At 45.5% G+C, this 18,540-nt stretch overlaps 1 protein-coding gene across 1 annotated transcript in view; it reads right to left on the bottom strand.

Moving 5' to 3' along the window:
* Positions 1-9,951, bottom strand: part of TNFAIP8 (TNF alpha induced protein 8) — a 133,061-nt gene extending 123,110 nt beyond the window's left edge. Inside the window, exon 1 of the mRNA XM_043586029.1 lies at positions 9,811-9,951. Coding sequence (XP_043441964.1) covers position 9,811 — 1 coding nt within the window. The 5' untranslated portion in view covers positions 9,812-9,951. The remainder of the gene's footprint in view (positions 1-9,810) is intronic.
* Between the last annotated feature and the right edge of the window lie 8,589 nt (positions 9,952-18,540).

The raw sequence follows: 18,540 nt of genomic DNA, 5'->3' as shown, positions 1-18,540 counted from the left end.
CACACACACTTCCTGCCTTTGAATGAGTTTGGGGACAGCATGCAATGCCTGTTGCTAAGCATGCCATTTTCTGCCCATGAGGCAGCAACTCTGCATTAGAATAGGTAACATGCTAAGGATGGGAGAGGGAAGGACGAAAAGAACCTGGTTCCTGGTGATTTGAGCCATTGGTTAAACCTCGGATGGGACCAACCCCAGACTGCCCTCTGTTTATAAAGTTAATGACTTTACCGCTCAAACCTCTGTTAGTGGGGCATTTTCTCACATGCCACCTAAAGTGTCCTGATTGTTACAGCCTCCAAAAATCAACTGTTGAAGCCCTAACCCCAGTACCTCAAAACAGGACTATATTAGGTGATTTGGATCTTTAAAGACATGATTCAATTAAAATGAGGCCGTCAGGGTAAGCCCTAAGACAATATGACTAGTGTCCTTATAAGAGGGAAATTGGGGGCGCCTGGGTGGCTCAGTTGGTTAAGTGTCCAACTTTGGCTCAGGTCATGATCTTACGGTTTATGAGTTCGAGCCCCGCACTGGGCTCTGTGCTGACAGCTCAGCACCTGGAGCCTCCTCCAGATTCTGTCTCCCTCTCTCTCTGCCCTTCCTCCTTGTGTTCTCCCTCTTTCTCTCTCTCAAAAATAAATAAATAAACAAACATTTAAAGAGAAAACTGGACACACAGACATTAAAGGCATATGCACAAAAGAAGTTGACAGAATTTGTTGCCAGCAGATCTGAGCGACAAGAAATAATAAAGGAAGTTCTAAAGGCTGGAAGACAAAAAAAACACCTGATGGAAATGCGGGTCTACACTAAAGAATGAAGAGCCCCAAATACAGTAAGTAAGTTGATAAACAGAAAAAAAAAACACTTTTTTCCTCATGTTTTAATTTTTTCAAAAGGTAATTGTTTAAAGTGAAAAATAATAACCATGATTTCTGGATATGATACATAGTAAACATAAACCCTGACACTATCATATTTGTAATATCCTTTACAAAAGTGGTTGTTCTAGATAGAACTGCTTCCCCAAAAACTCATAGCTTGGAGCCCCAACTCCCAACATAAGGGTATTTGGAGATATGACCTTTAAAGAGATAATTAAAGGGAAATGAGATCACAAGGGTGGGGACTGAATGTAACAGAACTGGCATCCTTAATAAAGAGAGAGAGACATCAAGGACACAAGCACATGGAAAAAAAGAAAAAAAGGCTGGGCGAGAAAAGAAGAGAAAGGTGGCGGCCTGCAAGCCACAGTAAAAGGCCTCAGGAGAAATCAACCTTGAGTTTGGTCTTCTGCCCTCCAGAACCGTGAGAAACACACACCTGCTGTTAAAGCCACTCAGTCTGGTTTTGTTATAGCAGTGCCAGCAAACTGATACAGAGATACAGCATACTATTTATTATCATGAATATACAAACGCCACGGACAACCATAAAAGGGAACAGAACTGTTGAAGGTAAATTAGGGGTGTGCCTGGAGGGAACCCAGAGTCCACGTGGGTATCGGGAAGACCGGGCTGGTTAATCCGCTGCCCGTGCTCTCGGTCTCTGCAAGCCACCATCCGGCCTCGTCTGTCTACCCCTTTCCCCACATTGCGAGGCTCGAAGGCCCCCTGGCATGCTGCCTAGAGAGGAAGGGCTCAAGCGTGACTCAGACTGGTCCATTTCCATCCTTGTTGGTCTCTGGTCAAACGTCTAAACCTAGAGGGAGAGACAGCGGTTCTACTAAAATTACTAGTATGTATCATCGGTGGCAGACCTTTAATATTCTCCATGGCCCTTATTAGAATGATAAATTGAAAAGTGACCAGAATTCAGAAATAGGGGAGAAAGTCTCAAGTACCAGCCCAACTCAAAATGCAAAAAAGAAAAAGAAATCTAAAAAAGAAGCAGGAGGAGGAAGAGGTAGAGGGGGAAGGGCGGAAGGGGCGGGGGAGAGGAGGAAGAGAAAAAGGAGAAGAGGAGGCAGTTATAGCAAATGGCATCAAAGAGAGAAAACAGCCTGTTCTCCATTTTCCCTTTGCCCACCATTTTTGAAAACAGAGGGCCACTCTGGGAACAGGACCTCATGACAGGGAGGAGGCCTAGGGTAGGCCTAACAGGCCACTTGGGCCTGGAGCTCCTCCCAGCATCTGCCACTCCTGAAAAAAGCACATCCATCCTATATGAGTGATCAACAAAGCCCCAAGAGATGGCCTCCAGTCTGCTGGCACACTAGCCGATGATGTCAGCATAGCCACTGACTTGATATCTAGAGTTTTAACTAATGAACGCTGAGCACATTCCCCGATGTCTCTGCTTCATGGCTCTCAGTTCCTTTATCTCGTCATGGGACACCACTATTGGTTTTGGTTGTTATTTTTTGTTTCTGACCTCATCGTTGGGTCAACATTTCTCAACCCGGTGAAGGCCTACTAGAAAAACCACTTTGCTATTTCTCAGGATGGGTACACAGGTGTTCATTTTGTGCAAGTTCATTTTAATCTTCTTTAAACTTTAAAGCCATGCTGCACTTTCAAGAGATTTGCTCTTTCCACTGCCAAAAGCACCGCTTGCTCCAAAACAAACAAACAAAAAACAACCCTACAGGTATCTGCTGCCTGACTAATCTTTATAGAACAAGACAAAACAACTGGTCTCCCAGGCTAGGGGGTTTGAGATTGTAATGCATCAGTCAAGAAATACAGATTTGGGGTGCCTGGGACTTCGTCCATCTTGGGCTCAGGTCATGATCTTGTGGTTCAAGTTTGAGCCCCACATCAGGCTCTCTGTGGTCAGTGCCTGCTTATGATCCTTTGTCCCCCTCTCTCTCTGCCATTCCTTTGCCCCTGGTCTCTCTCTCTCTCTCTCTCTCTCTCTCTCTCTCTCTCTCTCTCTCTCAAAAATAAATATTAAAAATCAAAAACAACAACAAAGGGGCACTTGGGTAGCTCATTGGTTGGACGTCGAAGTTCGGCTCAGGTCACGGTCTCGTAGTTCATGGGTTCAAGCCTCATGTCAGGCTCTGGGTTGACAGCTCAGAACCTGGGGCCTGCTTTGGATTCTGTGTCTCCCTCTTTCTCTCTCTCTCTGCCTCTCCCCTGCTGGTGTTCAAAAATAAGTTAAAAATAATCATAAAAAAATACCGATTACCAGGCCCAGCCTTTGTGATCCTATAGTAGGTGGGGCCCAGGAATCTGCACCTTTTGTGTCCAGGGTCCCAGGTGATTCTGACTCGCAGTCAGCTTGGGAGCACACTACAAAAGTTCGTTTCATTTGGTGTATCACCTTTGTGGCTGCACAGATAACCACCATCCCACTTAGGGCACTCAGGGCAGGGACCCCCTGCATCCTCCCTACTGACAGATGGTCTCTTACCCTGGCAAGTGATACCAGCCGTTCTCTGAGGCACTATTGACTGTTCCAGGCCAGAAAGGCAAAGGAGCAAAGTGGCTAAGAGGGGAGGTGTGAGCTCATTCACCTGTCCCAGGTACACTCTGTGGGTTCCTGGGGGCCTCTCCCTTCACGGAGGCAAAGGGATTCCTGTCACTAAACCCGACTGCTCTGCCCTAGGGTGGTGACAGTATTTAATCAAACACCAGCCATTTCTCAGAAAACGACCTCATCTTTTTAAAGAGAGGAGCAAGGAAAACAAAGGAATTACTTCCTGATCACTGAGTGGTTGCAACCAAGTGGGAGACTTTACTTCTTGAAGGTCTGATTCATCAAACTTGCTCTGAACACTGCATTCTGTCGCCAACATTGCGTCTGCAGGTTTTCTCACAAGACTGGCATTTCTGCAGAATTCCTCAGTTGTATCTGCGTGTGTGGATGTGTGTGTGTGTGTGTGTGTGTGTGTGTGTGTGTGTGAGAGAGAGAGAGAGAGAGAGAGAGAGAGAGAGAGAGAGCGAGAGAGAGCCTGAACAGTCAGCTCCAGGGCTCGAGGTGGGGAAGGACGAATACAAATAGGTCTCCAAGAGCACACACCACAACCCCTGCCTCCTTCACTCTGGTGGACAGTCATATTGTAAGAAAATGCCTTTTTTTGTTTTTAAGTTTATTTATTTTGAGAGAGACAGAGACAGCTCGAGTGGGAGGGGGGTAGAGAGAGAGAGAGAGAGAGAGAGAGAGAGACAGAAGGGGACAGAGAATCCCAAGCAGGCTCTGCCCTGTCAGCACGGAGCCCAACGTGGGGCTCGATCTCAACAAACCGTGAGATCGGCACCTGAGCCAAAACCGAGTGTCAGATGCTGAACCGACTGAGCTGCACAGGTGCACTTTTTTTTTTAAATAATGACCAGGGGAGGAGAAGTTTGGCTCCTTTCAAACACATGTGAGTTTACTGAGTGCCCTGCGAGAGAGACAGAGAGAGAGTGAGAGAGAGAGAGAGCAGTGTGCCCAGCAGACCTTGCCCCAGTGGACAGCCCCGAAGATGTATCCCTGCCCTCTGAAAACCTCACAACTCCCCTCGAGGACATAGCTAGCAAGAGTCCCTTTGCAACATCAAGGGCCGTTGAGACCTATCTTCCTGTCTGTCTTGGATAATCTGGTTTCATCCGTTACCTCTTTTGAACAAGGACTTCCAGGGGTGAAAGGCCAACCCAAGGCTCACGTCTGAACTGCAACAGGTTTTTAAATTTTCTTTTAATGTTTCTTTATTTTTGAGAGAGAGAACAAGAACGAGCAGGGGAGAGGCAGAGAGACAGGCAGACACAGAATCCACAGCAGGCTCCAGGCTCCGAGCTGTCAGCACAGAGCCCGACACGGAGCTCGAACTCATGACCCGAGCCGAAGCCGGACCCTCAACCGACTGAGCCCCCCAGGCACCCCTGCAACGTGATTTTTAAAGCCTCCCTCGTGCACGGGGAGGCTACCAGGATGTCGTGGCTCTTCTCATGCTCAGACACATAAAACCCAGATGCCCTGCTCTGGCTCCTTTCTCTTTAGCCTGAGTGGGAGCAGCAAGATTTCGCTCTATAATCACATGACCTTGCAGCTGGGAATCATTGAAATAGTGCTATATTCACCCCATTCTCTGGGCTCCTCTGGCATCATTACAGGAAAAAAAAAAAAAAAAAGAAAGTTCAGGCTAAAAGCACATGTGGTACAAGTTATCACTCTCCCTCTCCACTCTGCTATAACCCAGTACAGACACCATCCTCTTGAAATGAGACCAATTTGGCCAAGCCAGAAAACCCCACTGCTTTCTGGGTGCCTTCTGCACACTGGACAATAGGAGAGGAACACTGTGCTTTTCAATCCACAAAACAAACCTATGATGTAAATACTATCCCCAGTTTTTAGGTGAAGAAACAGGCCCAGAGAGGTTAAGTGGATTGTCCAAAGTCACACAGCCAGTGTGGCTGAGACACGAACAGCTGATTCCCGCAGACTCATGTGAACCAACCACTTCGTGACTAAACTAAAAATCATCCTTTTTCCAATGTTTACGGAAACTACAACAAGTGAGGAATTTTGGATTTCATTCCATTCTCTGTTATTAAAGAAACAAACCTCAATTTGTTTATAAGTCAGCTTGGGGTGCTCAAGCAGAGGCCCGTTCCTGTGACCTCTCACCCACTTTTCTATGGTGGGGAAGATGAATGCACCCCTGGCCCCCAGTCACCTTGAGAGAAATACCGTCCTGTCGGTCTAGAATCCCTCTCATTCTACATAAAAAAGCACAACGGTAGGCAAACAAATTTGTCAAGGCCCGTCTAACCCTGCAGATGGTTCTGAACCTCTGCTACCTTGGTTCTGAACCCTAAGTACCTGCTTCTAGAAAAAAAGCAGCCCTCTAAAAAGGATGGGTGGGTATTAAGTGATTAGTGCACAGCCTATGACATTTTAAAACAAGTTTCTCAGGTAACTTCTCTGCCCGACATAAAAGGCTAAGGAAACAAAGTCCTATGGAATCAGGCTTATCACAATTATACTGCTGGTTTTTTGAAAAAGACATCAGAAGAAATGTGCTTATTTCAGTTTCTTTCTTTTTTTTTAACGTTTATTTTGAAAGAGAGCATGCGCAGGCATGAGCGGGGGAGGGGCAGAAAGAGAAAGGAGAATCCCAAGCAGGCTCCAGGCTGTCAGCGCTGAGCCCTACTCGGGCCTCAAACTCACAAACCATGAGATCAAGCCCTGAGCTGAAATCAAGAGTTAGATGCATAACCAACTGAACCACCCAGGCGTCCCTGGGTTTCTTATTACTGTGAAATTAAAACATTTTGAAAATGGTTCTTCTATCCTAAGGAAGTGCCTGTACTTTGTGAAACAGAATAATTCTAAACCCACTTTTGCCACTGTCAAGAGACCTGGGGCAGTTGCCTGTTCCTACCAACATCTTCCTAAGTTTCCAACAACCCTAGAACCCTCTGTGTGAACATGAGAGGGTTGTGCAGGACTGTGCACATAGTAGGAGCTCAATAAATCCCTGCTGTGTGAAAGAATGATGCTCCCCTCCTTCAAGTTGGCCTGAGGGGATGCATCTCCAGACTTGTAGAACAGCAAAAGTTATGGTCTTAGACCCACCGGCCAGGTGGTCTCTAAAGGGCCTGGTGCCTCTCGTTTCTAGAATTATCTACTCTCCACTTGTAGCTCATTTCCTCCTCTTACACCAAACTGTGGAATGCCAACTGATGTCCACTGGATACTACTTGATCTCATTTACATTTTGCAACAAGGTTCACTGAATTTTTTTTTTTTTTTACCCTGAAAAATCATCCATGTTCAGCTGTTGGTAAATACCACTGATGGACAAAAGTCTAGAAACTGCAGTCGGCTCAGATTCCAGGGCCACAGTCATCAAAACCCGGGACAGGAGAGTGGAAAGTAAATTGTTACCCACAGGAAAACATACAGGTTCGGGTGTTCAAAGCTCCTTTCTAGTGTTTGTTGAGTTCTTACTGTGTGCATTTGGTATTAAACGCAGGATGTGGTCAGCGTGAGGAGGGGTGAGGTGATAAAAGTTAATCTACCACCACACCCAGTGCTTCCCTGAACTTCTGTATCAGAGCTCAGGCTCTGAGAATGCCACATGAGGGGACACTGGCCACTCTTTTATCCAGGTAGGCCCCTGTGCATGGCCCCGTTGCCCAAAGCAGCGTTCCTGGTCCTGGGATGACACTAACGCTCCCTTTCCCCTCCGTGAGAAAACAGGTGGCCCTTACGTGTTATCACTGATCCTCCCCTGCCTTCTGAAGGTGACCCCACGTCCAATCCCTTCAACGTGTGCCAAGATGGAGGGCATGGTGAACAGACAATTCTGTGAGGTGCGGAAACAAAACTCCGTTCTGACTGAGCACCGATGAAATCTTTGAAATCTTCGGGGATGAAATGTGTTCGTTCCAAGAGGCTGTCCCAAGCAGAAAAGGATTAGGTGGATCAATTAATGTGGCAGTCTCCATTGCAAGGATCAGCTCTGTGAAGCTACCCGGAGCTATAAACCATCTAGAAACTCACTCCTCCCCTGACATGGCATTTCCTAATGAGTACTGTTTGGATGCAATCATTTCTCTCCACACATCCTTTCCTCCAATTTCAACAGAGCAAAGAGTTGCAGAGAACAGACCTCATAAAATAACTCTGTTTCTGGTCGTTGTGGTGTACATGTTCACCCTCGGTTTCCTCCATTCTGTTGGGAACCCACAACGGCCTGTGCTCACAACACATCACTACCAATATGAAGACTCTATCTGGTAATCTAGTCAGAAACAGAAAATTAAGGGACAACGAAGATGAGATTTTCCAGGTCACACCACCCATTTTCTCATTGAATTTAAACACACTAGACCAAAAGGCACATGAGATTAAAGGCCTCCCTTAAAGAAAAAAAAAATTTTAAGGGCCCATTCGTGCAGAATCACTATACTTTTCTTCTATTCAGTGATTTATTATCAGATAACCTAGATGAATATAATGGCTTAGGAGGCCTACATCTGTTCATGCAAAACAGTTAATACGAAACATCCAATATCTAAAGCTTTCACATTTTACAGGAGGGTAGGCAGAATTCACTGTCCCAAACAAGTTACTCAAATTACAGGTAAAAACTCAAAAGGTGGGCAAGGGACGGAAGAGGCAATTAATGGGTATGGGGGTGGGGGAAACAGCCGTCCAAAACTCTACAGAAAAGCTAATTGTGTTACCAGCTAGAATATTAGCAATAACTTGCTGACTTAACTCCCCATGACAGATCTAATTAGAAGGTGGCAATAAATGTTTCCAGGTGTTTAATTAAGTGTGATAATTATTTCTTTCCTTTAAGACAGATGGAGTCATATGCTTACATTTCACAGCATAATGTTTCCTTAGTTAAAACGCTGTGGAAACACTTTTGTGTTAACACAGGATTGAAACCAGGATAAAAATATCTGCTGTGATAAGCAGCACTTAAAGTGATTTATCAACTCGTACATTCATATGCCAAGAGACAATGGTCCTTAAAGGCTGCTCTGTTTCGGTGATTTCCTTAAGCCACCAAGTTTTCTGCCACCCTTACACCTCAATGAAAATTTTCTATTTGATATGTCTTCTCCATATCAGCATGTCTTAAATGAATTCTTATCAAGGACGTGGGGAAATTTTATGGGGATCTCTACTTTCACGGCAAGAACATAGCAAGAATAAAGCGAGATACAGAATTCAGAGACTTAGAATTGGATGGAACCACAGCAACCAGGGAATCATTTTATGCTTGGATTCAAGTACAGATTAAAATTAAACTCTTAAATTAACTTTTTTTTTTTTAAAGTAGGCTTCATGCCCAGTGAGAAGCCCAACATTAGGCTTGAACACAGGATTGTGAGATCAAGACCTGAGCTGAGATCGAGTCGAATACTCAATGGACTGTGCCACCCAGGCGCCCCTAACTTTTTTTTAACGCAGAAATGTACCATATATTGAGGTAGTATTGACCCCACCCCCCAATAAATTAATTTACAGAGGCATGGAATTATGAGTCTTAAGTAAATCAAGGATTTTGTTGCAAGAATGGGCTCTCCAATATGTCCCCTTCCTTCCATGATCCCGCAGGTTACTGCCCTTTTTACTGAGTGCTGTGTTTTGGTTAATTAGCTGGCTTTAGCATTACTGTGTCACTGAATCAATAAACATCCTTCAGAAATGTCAAAGTTTGGTTGGTCAGCCTGGCTTGAACATGCTTATCAGCTTCTCTGGGTCCTAAGGCATTCATCAGATGTTCCTGCATCAGGTGCTTTGGGCTCGAGTGTCACACGAGCGCGCACAAGGACGGACACACACACACACACACACACACACACACACACACACACACACCCCTTTCTTCTTCAAAGCAAATCTCCACCAAACGATCTCAAGGCAAAAACTCTAGTCTGCCCGTTTTACAATGCAGGGTAGGATTACAATCTCAGGCCAGCATCTCGGTCTGCAATCTGGGGCATCGTGATAACCCGGGCAGTCCTCTGGACAGGATGAGCTGTTAACAGGCAGGCATGACAACATAGCGGGGGCCGCGTCTACAGAAGGAAGGAAGGAAGGAATCGCGAGTGGGACTCAGGGCAAGAGGTGGAAGTTAAGGGGTCGGCCCAAATCGGTAAGGGCTGCTAGCTGGAGGTCTCAGATTAGTCGCTGCGACGGAGAAACTGGGTAAAACTCCGGGGAGTTTCCGGAGCTGTGGGCGCCTGCACACACACTTACACACACACTCGCTCACATGCACCCACTCACACCCACTCACTCCCGAAAGTCTAGGGGAGCGGAAAGCGCGCCCCCAGGAGCAGCCCGCAGCCCAGAGGCCGGGGGAGCCCCGCGAGGGTGTGGGAGAGACCGGCGCGCCCGGGAGGCACTTACTCGGAAGGGAGGGCGCGGTGGCGCCAGGACACAGAGGCGAACCTGGAAATCTGACGGCGCGGAGTTCCCTAGCGGCTCGAACGCTCGCGGGCTTCCGCGGACCGATCAGCGGAGCGCGGGCCTGAGCCGGCGGGAGAAAAGGAGCCAGGGGCCGGGGGCGGGGCGGGCCGGGCCGGGCGCGGGGAGGAGCGGAGCGGCCGGGGCGGGGGGAGAAGAGGGGCCAGGGGCGGGGCTACGGGCGGCTCTAGGAAGTCGGGGCGGGGCCAGGAGGAGGAGCTAGAAGGTCTGGAGCAGGGCCATAAGGAGCTAGGAGTTGGAGGCGGAGCTGAGAGGAGGAGCCAAGGGAGTGAGGGCAGAGCCCACCGGGGAGGAGAGGCCATGGGCGGGGATGTGGGCGAGGCTAAACGATCGAAACGGAGCTGAAAGGCGGAGCCAGGAGGCTGCGGTCCGAACTCGCCAGGTAGGAGGAGCCGAGACAGGGTGTGGGAGGAGCTATAATGCCGCGGGCGGGGCCAGAAGGAGCTATAAGAGCGGGGGCGGAGGTGGGAGGAGGGGCTCGGAATCCCCGTGCTGAGCCCGCGGGAAGAGGAGAGGAGAAGTGGAGAAGGCGCGGGAGAGGTAGGGCAGTAGGGCTAGGTAAATGATCTAGGAGGCTCTGGGGCTGAGAGGAGGAACCGGGTATTCTGGACGGGGCGAACCCAACCTGACACCCCGGGTGGGGCGGCAGGTGCTCCCTAGAACGCGAAGGAGGGCCAGGCAACGGCTTGGGAGCTGAATCCGGACTGGAAGGAGAGACCTATACACTGGAGGGGGCAGGTGGCTTGAGGGACACGTTTGGGCCTCTGTTTCTTCAGTTGAAAAATGAGATACCAGCCTCACAGTATGTTGAGACGGTTAGATGTGCTCATGCATGGTTACACCCTGCCTAGATGAAACAGATATGCATGACTGTTGGTGTCAGTTGCCACTAGTATTGATGAGAAATATCCCTTTATATAAGCACCAAAATCCCAAATCCCACAATCCCACCTGTCTTTTTTTTTTTTTTTTTTTTTTTTTTTTTTTCTTTTCAGCCTATACTAGCCTCAAGTCTACCGGTGATGTCTGACACACTCATTATTCCTGCTTTCCATTCACGGAGGTTGCAGTTAAAGGATAATTGGCTCCTAGGGAGTTAGTCTGGTCTCAATCACTTCCACGGACTTCACTAGGACTTCTGCCTTTGGGGCCAACGGCTAGCTCTCCCTCTGGGGATGGGGCAGAATCTGGGCCTTACTTCTGCTGAGGAGCCCTGACCCGGGGTAGCAGTGCATGAAGGTTCTGACCTTAATGGGAGCACGATCAATCCATCCATACCACAAACACCCATTAAACACCTCCTATAAGGTGGCTCTGTGGAGAGGGTTGGGAATATTAATATTAGCAAAACTTAGTATGTGCAGGTCACCGTTCTAATCCTCACAGATCCTATAGCTACCTTAATTTCACAAAGAGAAAGAGAAGGCATGGTGAAGTGAAACAGCCTGCCCAACGTCACACATTTAGGAGTGGCACAATATGGCTGGGAGACACAAACGTAAACACTTTGTAGGTGAAATAGACCAGAAAATCACAACACATTTGTGTTTAATGCCCCAAATAGGAATATGCATAAGGTTCAAGGGTGTTTAGAAAAGTACACTATCCTGTGTCTATAGCTATGGGGAAGGGAGTGTCAGGAAAACCTTCCTGAAGGAGGTGATTGATGTCTGAGCTGGGTTTAGGAGAAGGAATATGAGTCAGGTGCAGAAATGGGCACAGGAAGCATTTTTCAAGTATTAAGAAGGGTTGGGAACAAGTGAAGTGTAGATTGGAATGAAAGTAAAATAACAAAAGAGGACAAAATCCAAATGTGTCTTGTTTGGTTGTTTTGTTTTGTTTCCTATGGGAGCTAAAGAGCATTAATTTGACCCTGGGTAAAGCATTTAAATCATGGGAGACATGTCATTCGTTGTTCTAGAAAGGTTAATCTGAAAACAGCATAGAGAATGCCAAAGCCGGGAAACTTGCTTATGAAGTTATTGAAATATGTCAGGTTGGGATGCTGTGGTTGGCAGAATAACGAATCTAGGAAACACGTCCACTCCCTAATCTCTGGAACACTTTGTGGATGTGATTAAGTTCAAAGACCACGAGATGGGGAGCTTATCCTGGATTATTTGAGTGGATCTAAAATAATTACGTGAGTCCCATAAAGTGAACTTTGAACGAGATTCAAAGTATGAGAGGAACTGGACCTGGTTTAGGAGCCCAGGAATGGGTGGCCTCTAAAGTTGGGATTGGACTTCAGCCAACAAAAAATGTGAACCTCAGTCCTACAACCACAAGGAAGTGAATGCTGTCATTAACCCAACTGAGCAGGGAAAGGGGATCCTCCCTTAGAGCCTACAAAAAGGAACTCAGCTCTTGAGGTGACACTTTAGTTTTATCCTGTTGAGACCAATACTGTATCTATAGTACTGTAAAATAATAAATTTTTGTTGTTTTAAAACCTTATATTGGTGGTAATTTGTTGTGACAGTAGTGGAAAATGAATACAGACACTGAAGGCCTAAAAAAGTGGTTGGAAAGAAGAAGTCCCATGCAGGCCCTGGAAATTGATGAGATGTGGAGGTTGAGGGCAGGAGAGTCATCTAGGTTGATTCACAGGGTTTCTGGTTTGGCAAGCTCAGTCTTTGGTGGTGCTGCCTAATAGAGGGAGGGACAAAGGCACTTACTTTCTAAACACTTTTTGAGTCGGCAGTGATGCAACTAAATTAGGATGAAGAATTTGTATACTCCCATCCTTCCCCACCTCCAAATAATTAGAAACGATCCCTGAATACCCATGAGCAGTGATATTCATCACCACCCACCGAGAATTCTAGTAATGTATCTGCCCTGTGTAAACTTGATGACTTAGGACAAAGCACAAAGTGTTTGATGAGGAGGAGACCATCTGCTTGACTGCTGTGAGTCAGCCAGGATGTCATGGTGGCTACAACCTGGACCCCAGTAATTGCTTTACTGTAATCTGCCTGGTTCCCAACTGCACCCTAAAACAGCAATGTCCAGAGCCCCTTCTATATTTACCTATGTAAAGATTCTATCATCTAACTTCAGTATTCTATATTCCAACTATAGTCTCTCAGCCTTGACCTGATTTTTGACTCTTCCTTTAACCTCACATAGACTTGTATTTCTCCCAGTCGGCTTCCTTTCCTACCCAGCCTAACCCCAATAACCAGCACTTGAGTCACTCAGTGCTTGCGCCTCCTTTTCCTGTACCTCAATGCCCTCTCCTTGTACTCAACTGGCAAATCTTTCCAGCTCTCCACATGTTCCATAGGAACTACTCAAGAAGAACCCAAAAAGGTAAAACTTGACTTTCTACAGACTCATGGCGTCTAATCTCAGCTAAATCTGCAGGGAGCCTGGATATTCTCCTACATCATGGGTAGAATGAAAAGGGTTCAATCTTTACCCCTTTCCTTGAGACATCTTTCCCACCCCCACCCTTCCTGCTCTTGATACTTCCTATTTCATACAAAATATATAGATCATCAAGAGGGAGTTTTCTCAACTTCCTGCTGGAGCTAGCAACAATACCGTCTGCACCCACTCATTTTGACTTTCTTTCCTCTCACCACCCTGAATCCGAGCAAACCCTCTCAACAGTTCTCTGCTGCCCTCCCCCTGTCCAGCTCTCCCTTTTAGCTGTATGGGCTACATTCAATTAACTATCCCTTCTCTTTTATCCTCAACCTCTCAAGTTCTATACTTCCCTTGCAAAACATAAAAATGCTAACATTTTTTAAATGATATGAAATTAAAAATTCTCCAAGGACTCTGCCACCTTCCCTCACTGCCACCCACTTCACTAGGGCCATCTAGACCTGACAGGCCACAGGTGCTAGTGGTAGAAACCATGCAGAATGGCCACTGCCTCCGGGCTTACTTTAGGGGGCTGGGGAAGGGGACTCTACCATCTCAGGAAACTTGCATTACTGTCTTCAGAGAACTAACAGTCTTCCCTTTAACTCTGGCAAACACTTAGGACTCCACCTTATTTCACAGTGTAATAATATGTAGAAATTAACAAAGTAATTCACTTTCCTATCTTACTTGAGCAAATAGACACTTGAATCACTTCACTTTCAGACTAGCTCTTGTATATTTCCAATGTGGGATCATAAAAAAAAGTATTACAATCTAGGAATCATCTAATCCCTAGTCCATTATTGAGTGCCTATAGTTTTAAATAATTGCAGCTCCATCTGGATTAATGTATCCTCCCAGACCAAAACTCCAACACCCTATAAATCCTATGGATTAGAGACAGCTAGATAGCTGGAAATACTTCTGTGCATACCTGGTTTTACTTCTGCCCAGCTGAAGGTAGGAACTAACTTTAGACAAATTTGTAAGTTTTCAAAAATGTTCTGATCCAGTTTCTCCTATACTCTTCTCTTTTGTTGGAAGCCCCAACTCTGCTTACTCATTGCCAGCCTCCTTTTTTCAGTGTAAGAAAATAACTACAAAGAACCATGAAATGTGCAGCAAAAACGTATGCACAGGGGCACCTGGGTGGTTCCGTTGGTTAAGGTCCGACTTCGGCTCAGGTCATGATCTCACGGTTTGTGACTTTGAGCCCCGCGTCGGGCTCTGGGCTGACAGCTCAGAGCCTGGAACCTGCTTCAGATTCTGTGTCTCCCTCTCTCCCTGCCCCTCCCCCACTCACACTCTGTCACTCTGTCTCAAAAATAAACATTTAAAAAAATTAAAAAATAAAATGTGTGCACAAATACTCAAAGGAGAGCAGAAGTGACTCACATTCTCGGGATGAATGGAGTTTTCACAAAAGAGCTTCCATCTAAGCAAGTCAAAAAGGATGAATGGAGTTTTCCAGGCAGAGCAAAGAGCACTCCAGGAAGTGTGAAGAGGGGAGGAAGATATGGTCTAACATTTTCCAGCAGACCAAAAGCACTGAAGTGAGATGTGCACCTCAGACGCAGCCATGGGAATACCACCTATGTGTCCTTTGTGCTCTAACTATAATTTCATTTAAGTTTGTCAATGAATGTACCTGATTCAAAACATGGCTACGACTTCACCATCCCCCAAATCATTATCTGACTACCCACTGCTTCAACTCTTTCCAGTCCTATTTCTCTTTTCAAAGCATTATCTTAACATGTAATCTTGTCCTTAAGGTAACAATATGAGTCAAGAGTATATATGTCTTTCCAAAAAAGAAGTCAAGGAGCAGATTGGGTAGGGTAGGAGAATTGTTCAATATCATGCAGACTAGAAACTCAGGATAGAATAAAAATTGGGGAATCAATGATCTTTCCTATTACTTCCATAGACCACAACCCCCACTCATAGCTAGTACAGATCACTAGTGATTATACCTTCATCACAGAGTATTTTTCACTATTCGGAATTACTTATCTCCTATAACATAGTAACTAAAACACAGATCTTCTAAAGAAAGCTTGCTAGAACTATTGCCTCCATCAAAGGATAGCTTAAAAAAATTTTTTTTAATGTTTATTTATTTCTGAGACACAGAGGGACACAGCATGAGTGGGGGAGGAGCAGAAAGAGGGAGACACAGACTCCGAAGCAGGCTCCAGGCTCTGAGCTGTCAGCACAGAGCCTGACGCGGGGCTCGAACTCACAAACCGTGATCATGACCCGAGCCAAAATCGCTCGCTCAACTGACTGAGCCACCCAGGCGCCCCTCAAAGGATGGCTTTATCCACAATCTCAGTCAATTCAATAAACCACCCTCCCCATGAAAACAAGTTCTCTGCCTGTTCCAGGTGTCCAACTTTTGAGCCATTCTGTACAGAAATAAAACTGCTGCCCCTAGTTAGAACCCATATTTTTCTGTGACTGCACCACTGGACTCCTTGTCTATGTGGGTTCTTCCTCAACTCACCTCAATTATTTTCTCCGTTTTGAACATCTCGAACCTCACTTATGCCTATCCCAAATACTACAAAGGCTTGTTCTGTTTTGTCTTGTCTTTGGCCACACAATTCTACTCTGAAAAGATTCTTTCTACAAATATGGTCTGAAACTCCTGCTCTATTTATGGAGTTCTCTTGTGTACTTACCCATGAACTGTCTAGTCCAAGTTGGCAACCCTGTACTTGATTGTAAACAAGAAAGGATCAGGGTGCCTGGGTGGCTTAGTCCGTTAAGTGCCCGACTTTGGCTCAGGTCATGATCTGACCTGATCATGGGTTCGAGCCCTGTGCCAGCTCTGTCCTGACAGCTCAGAGCCCGGAGCTTGCTTCGGATTCTGTGTCTCCCTCTCTCCCCTCTCTCTCTCTGTCCCTTCCTCACTCATGCTCTGTCTCAAAAATAAATAAACAACAACAACAACAAAAATCAAAAAGGGGTGCCTGGGTGTCTCAGTCAATTAAGTGTCGGAATTCAGTTCAGGTCATGATCTTGCAGTTTGTGGTTTTGAGCCCCACATTGGGCTTTGTGCTGATAGCTTGGAGCCTCAAGCCTGCTTCAGACTCTGGGTCTCCCTCTCTCTGCCTCTCCCCCGCTTGTGCACAACATTAAGCTTAATGTTTAAGTAAACATTAAAAAAAATTAAAATAAAATAAATCAAAACAATAAACAGGAAGGCTCCTACCTTACTTCTGGAATACTCCCAGCACAGCACCCTCACCTGGTGAGCTATGACTCCCATGCTGTTCTGCAATCACATCCCTTCTTTCCCTCCAATTACCAATCTGCAGAGAAGAGTTGGTGTGCTAGCTCCTTCTATCTGTGAATTATCTGTGTGTGTGTGCATGCACACATGGGTCTCTCTACCTAACAATGGCTTTATGGTTTTATTAAAAAAAATTATTCAATATTGTTATGAATTACAAGGGTCTCAAGGTAGAGACATAGCCAAAATTCTGTTTACTAAGTCATTTTGTTGAGATCTCAGAAAAATTTCAGGGTGTGCCATGTAGACCCTTTTTAGGAGATAATGGAATTTCTAAGAATCTTTTCAAAAATTTTTTAATGTTTATTTATTTTTGAGACAGAGAGAGACAGAGCATGAGCAGGGAAGGGGCAGAGAGAGAGAGAGGGAGGCTCAGAATCTGAAAAAGGCTCCAGGCTCTGAGCTGTCAGCACAGAGCCTGACACGGGGCTTGAACTCATCAACTGGGAGATCATGACCTGAGCTGAAGTCAGAGGCTCAACCGACTGAGCCACCCAGGCACCCCTGGAGTTTCTAAGAATGTTAATGTGGTATACCACAGCAAATTTGGAGGTAGCTCAAGTAGTTAAGAGGCTGTTTGAGAAAACAGCATGGGTGTGGCTTTCTTCTGAGTGTATTACACACAGTTTTTAAAAGCAAATTTACTAGATTCAACTTAGGGATGGGGATAGCATAAAATGTAAAGAAAGACTTTGAACCCTGAAACTTCTCATCGAGAAATAGGCTGACACTCTTTTTCAGTTAAAAACATGGGCCATTTTTAGAAAAAGGCTAACTCAGTGTTTAAACTACCACCACCACCACTACCACCACCTCAAAAAACAGCTCATGGTGGAGGCAAGAGCAGTGGAGAATTAATCCCAGGCAAGAGGATTACTCAAGGGACTGGTGACTGGTGCCCACTTACACTTACGAATCTCTATGGACCAGGTACTACTCTGTGAATCCGATTTCCCCTTTTAGAATGGGAGATAGCCGTATTATCTGTCTCACAACTGTGTTTGGTGTGTGGAAGGCACAGAAAGTGTCTCATTTGTTGATAGGTCTTTAGGCTGAGAAGTACTCTACACAAAGAACCTCATTCAAGGAGCCAAATGCACACTTGGACCTCACTTTGATAATGGGATCCTAGGGCTCAAGCCTGACCTGGAAGCAATAGGATGAAAATACTGGAGTTTTGGGAAGTATTGTGCACGTGGGAGGAATACAGATTTTAAAATGTATTTAATGCTCACTCAGGGCTGATATACTGTAGGGCTTAAGTTCTATTACATAGGTCATACCTATACCTTGGGTAGATAATTGCGTACTAGTAAAGCATCTCTAGTGTGCAAATGGGTTGTCACACCAATTGTTTCTATCACCCATCTGTATTTGCTATAGGAGAACCTAAGAAATTTTTCTTTTTTCCAGGAGCTTTGTGAAACCATGTGATACTCTAACTCTGCATTAGCTCCCTGAATTATCGGCCAAATACACATAAGAGACAATGAAGCAAGGGATGCCTGGGTGGCAGCGGTTGAGCGTCTGACTTCAGCTCAGGTCATGATCTCGCAGTTTGTGAATTAGAGCCCTGCATTGGGCTCTGTACTGACAGCTCAGAGCCTGGAGGCTACTTTGGATTCTGTGTCTCCCTCTCTCTCTGCCTCTCCCCCACTCACACTCTTTCTCATTCTTAAAAAATAAACATTAAAGAAAAAATTAAAAAAAAAGACAATGAAGCAAGCAGAAAAGGAAAAAAAGTCATGAAAAACTGTTTAGCTTTGTAATTAACTATAGCAAAAGCTATACACATTTCTAAAAGACTGATAGGAACATTTAAATAATGTATGTTCCACTTTTTCTAAGTACTCTAAAGGTTAACATTTTACCCTTTCTACTTTAGTAAATCAAGCATCAAAATATCTCAACAACTCAGAGAGTATTCCGGACAAGAACTTCACTCAACAGAGCAGCTTTCAAAGTCATTAAAT

The sequence above is a fragment of the Prionailurus bengalensis genome, chromosome A1 (genome assembly GCF_016509475.1).
Source record: "Prionailurus bengalensis isolate Pbe53 chromosome A1, Fcat_Pben_1.1_paternal_pri, whole genome shotgun sequence".
NCBI lineage: Eukaryota > Metazoa > Chordata > Mammalia > Carnivora > Felidae > Prionailurus > Prionailurus bengalensis.
Note: the sequence above shows the minus strand (reverse complement) of the source record. Positions and strands in the feature narration are given on the sequence as shown.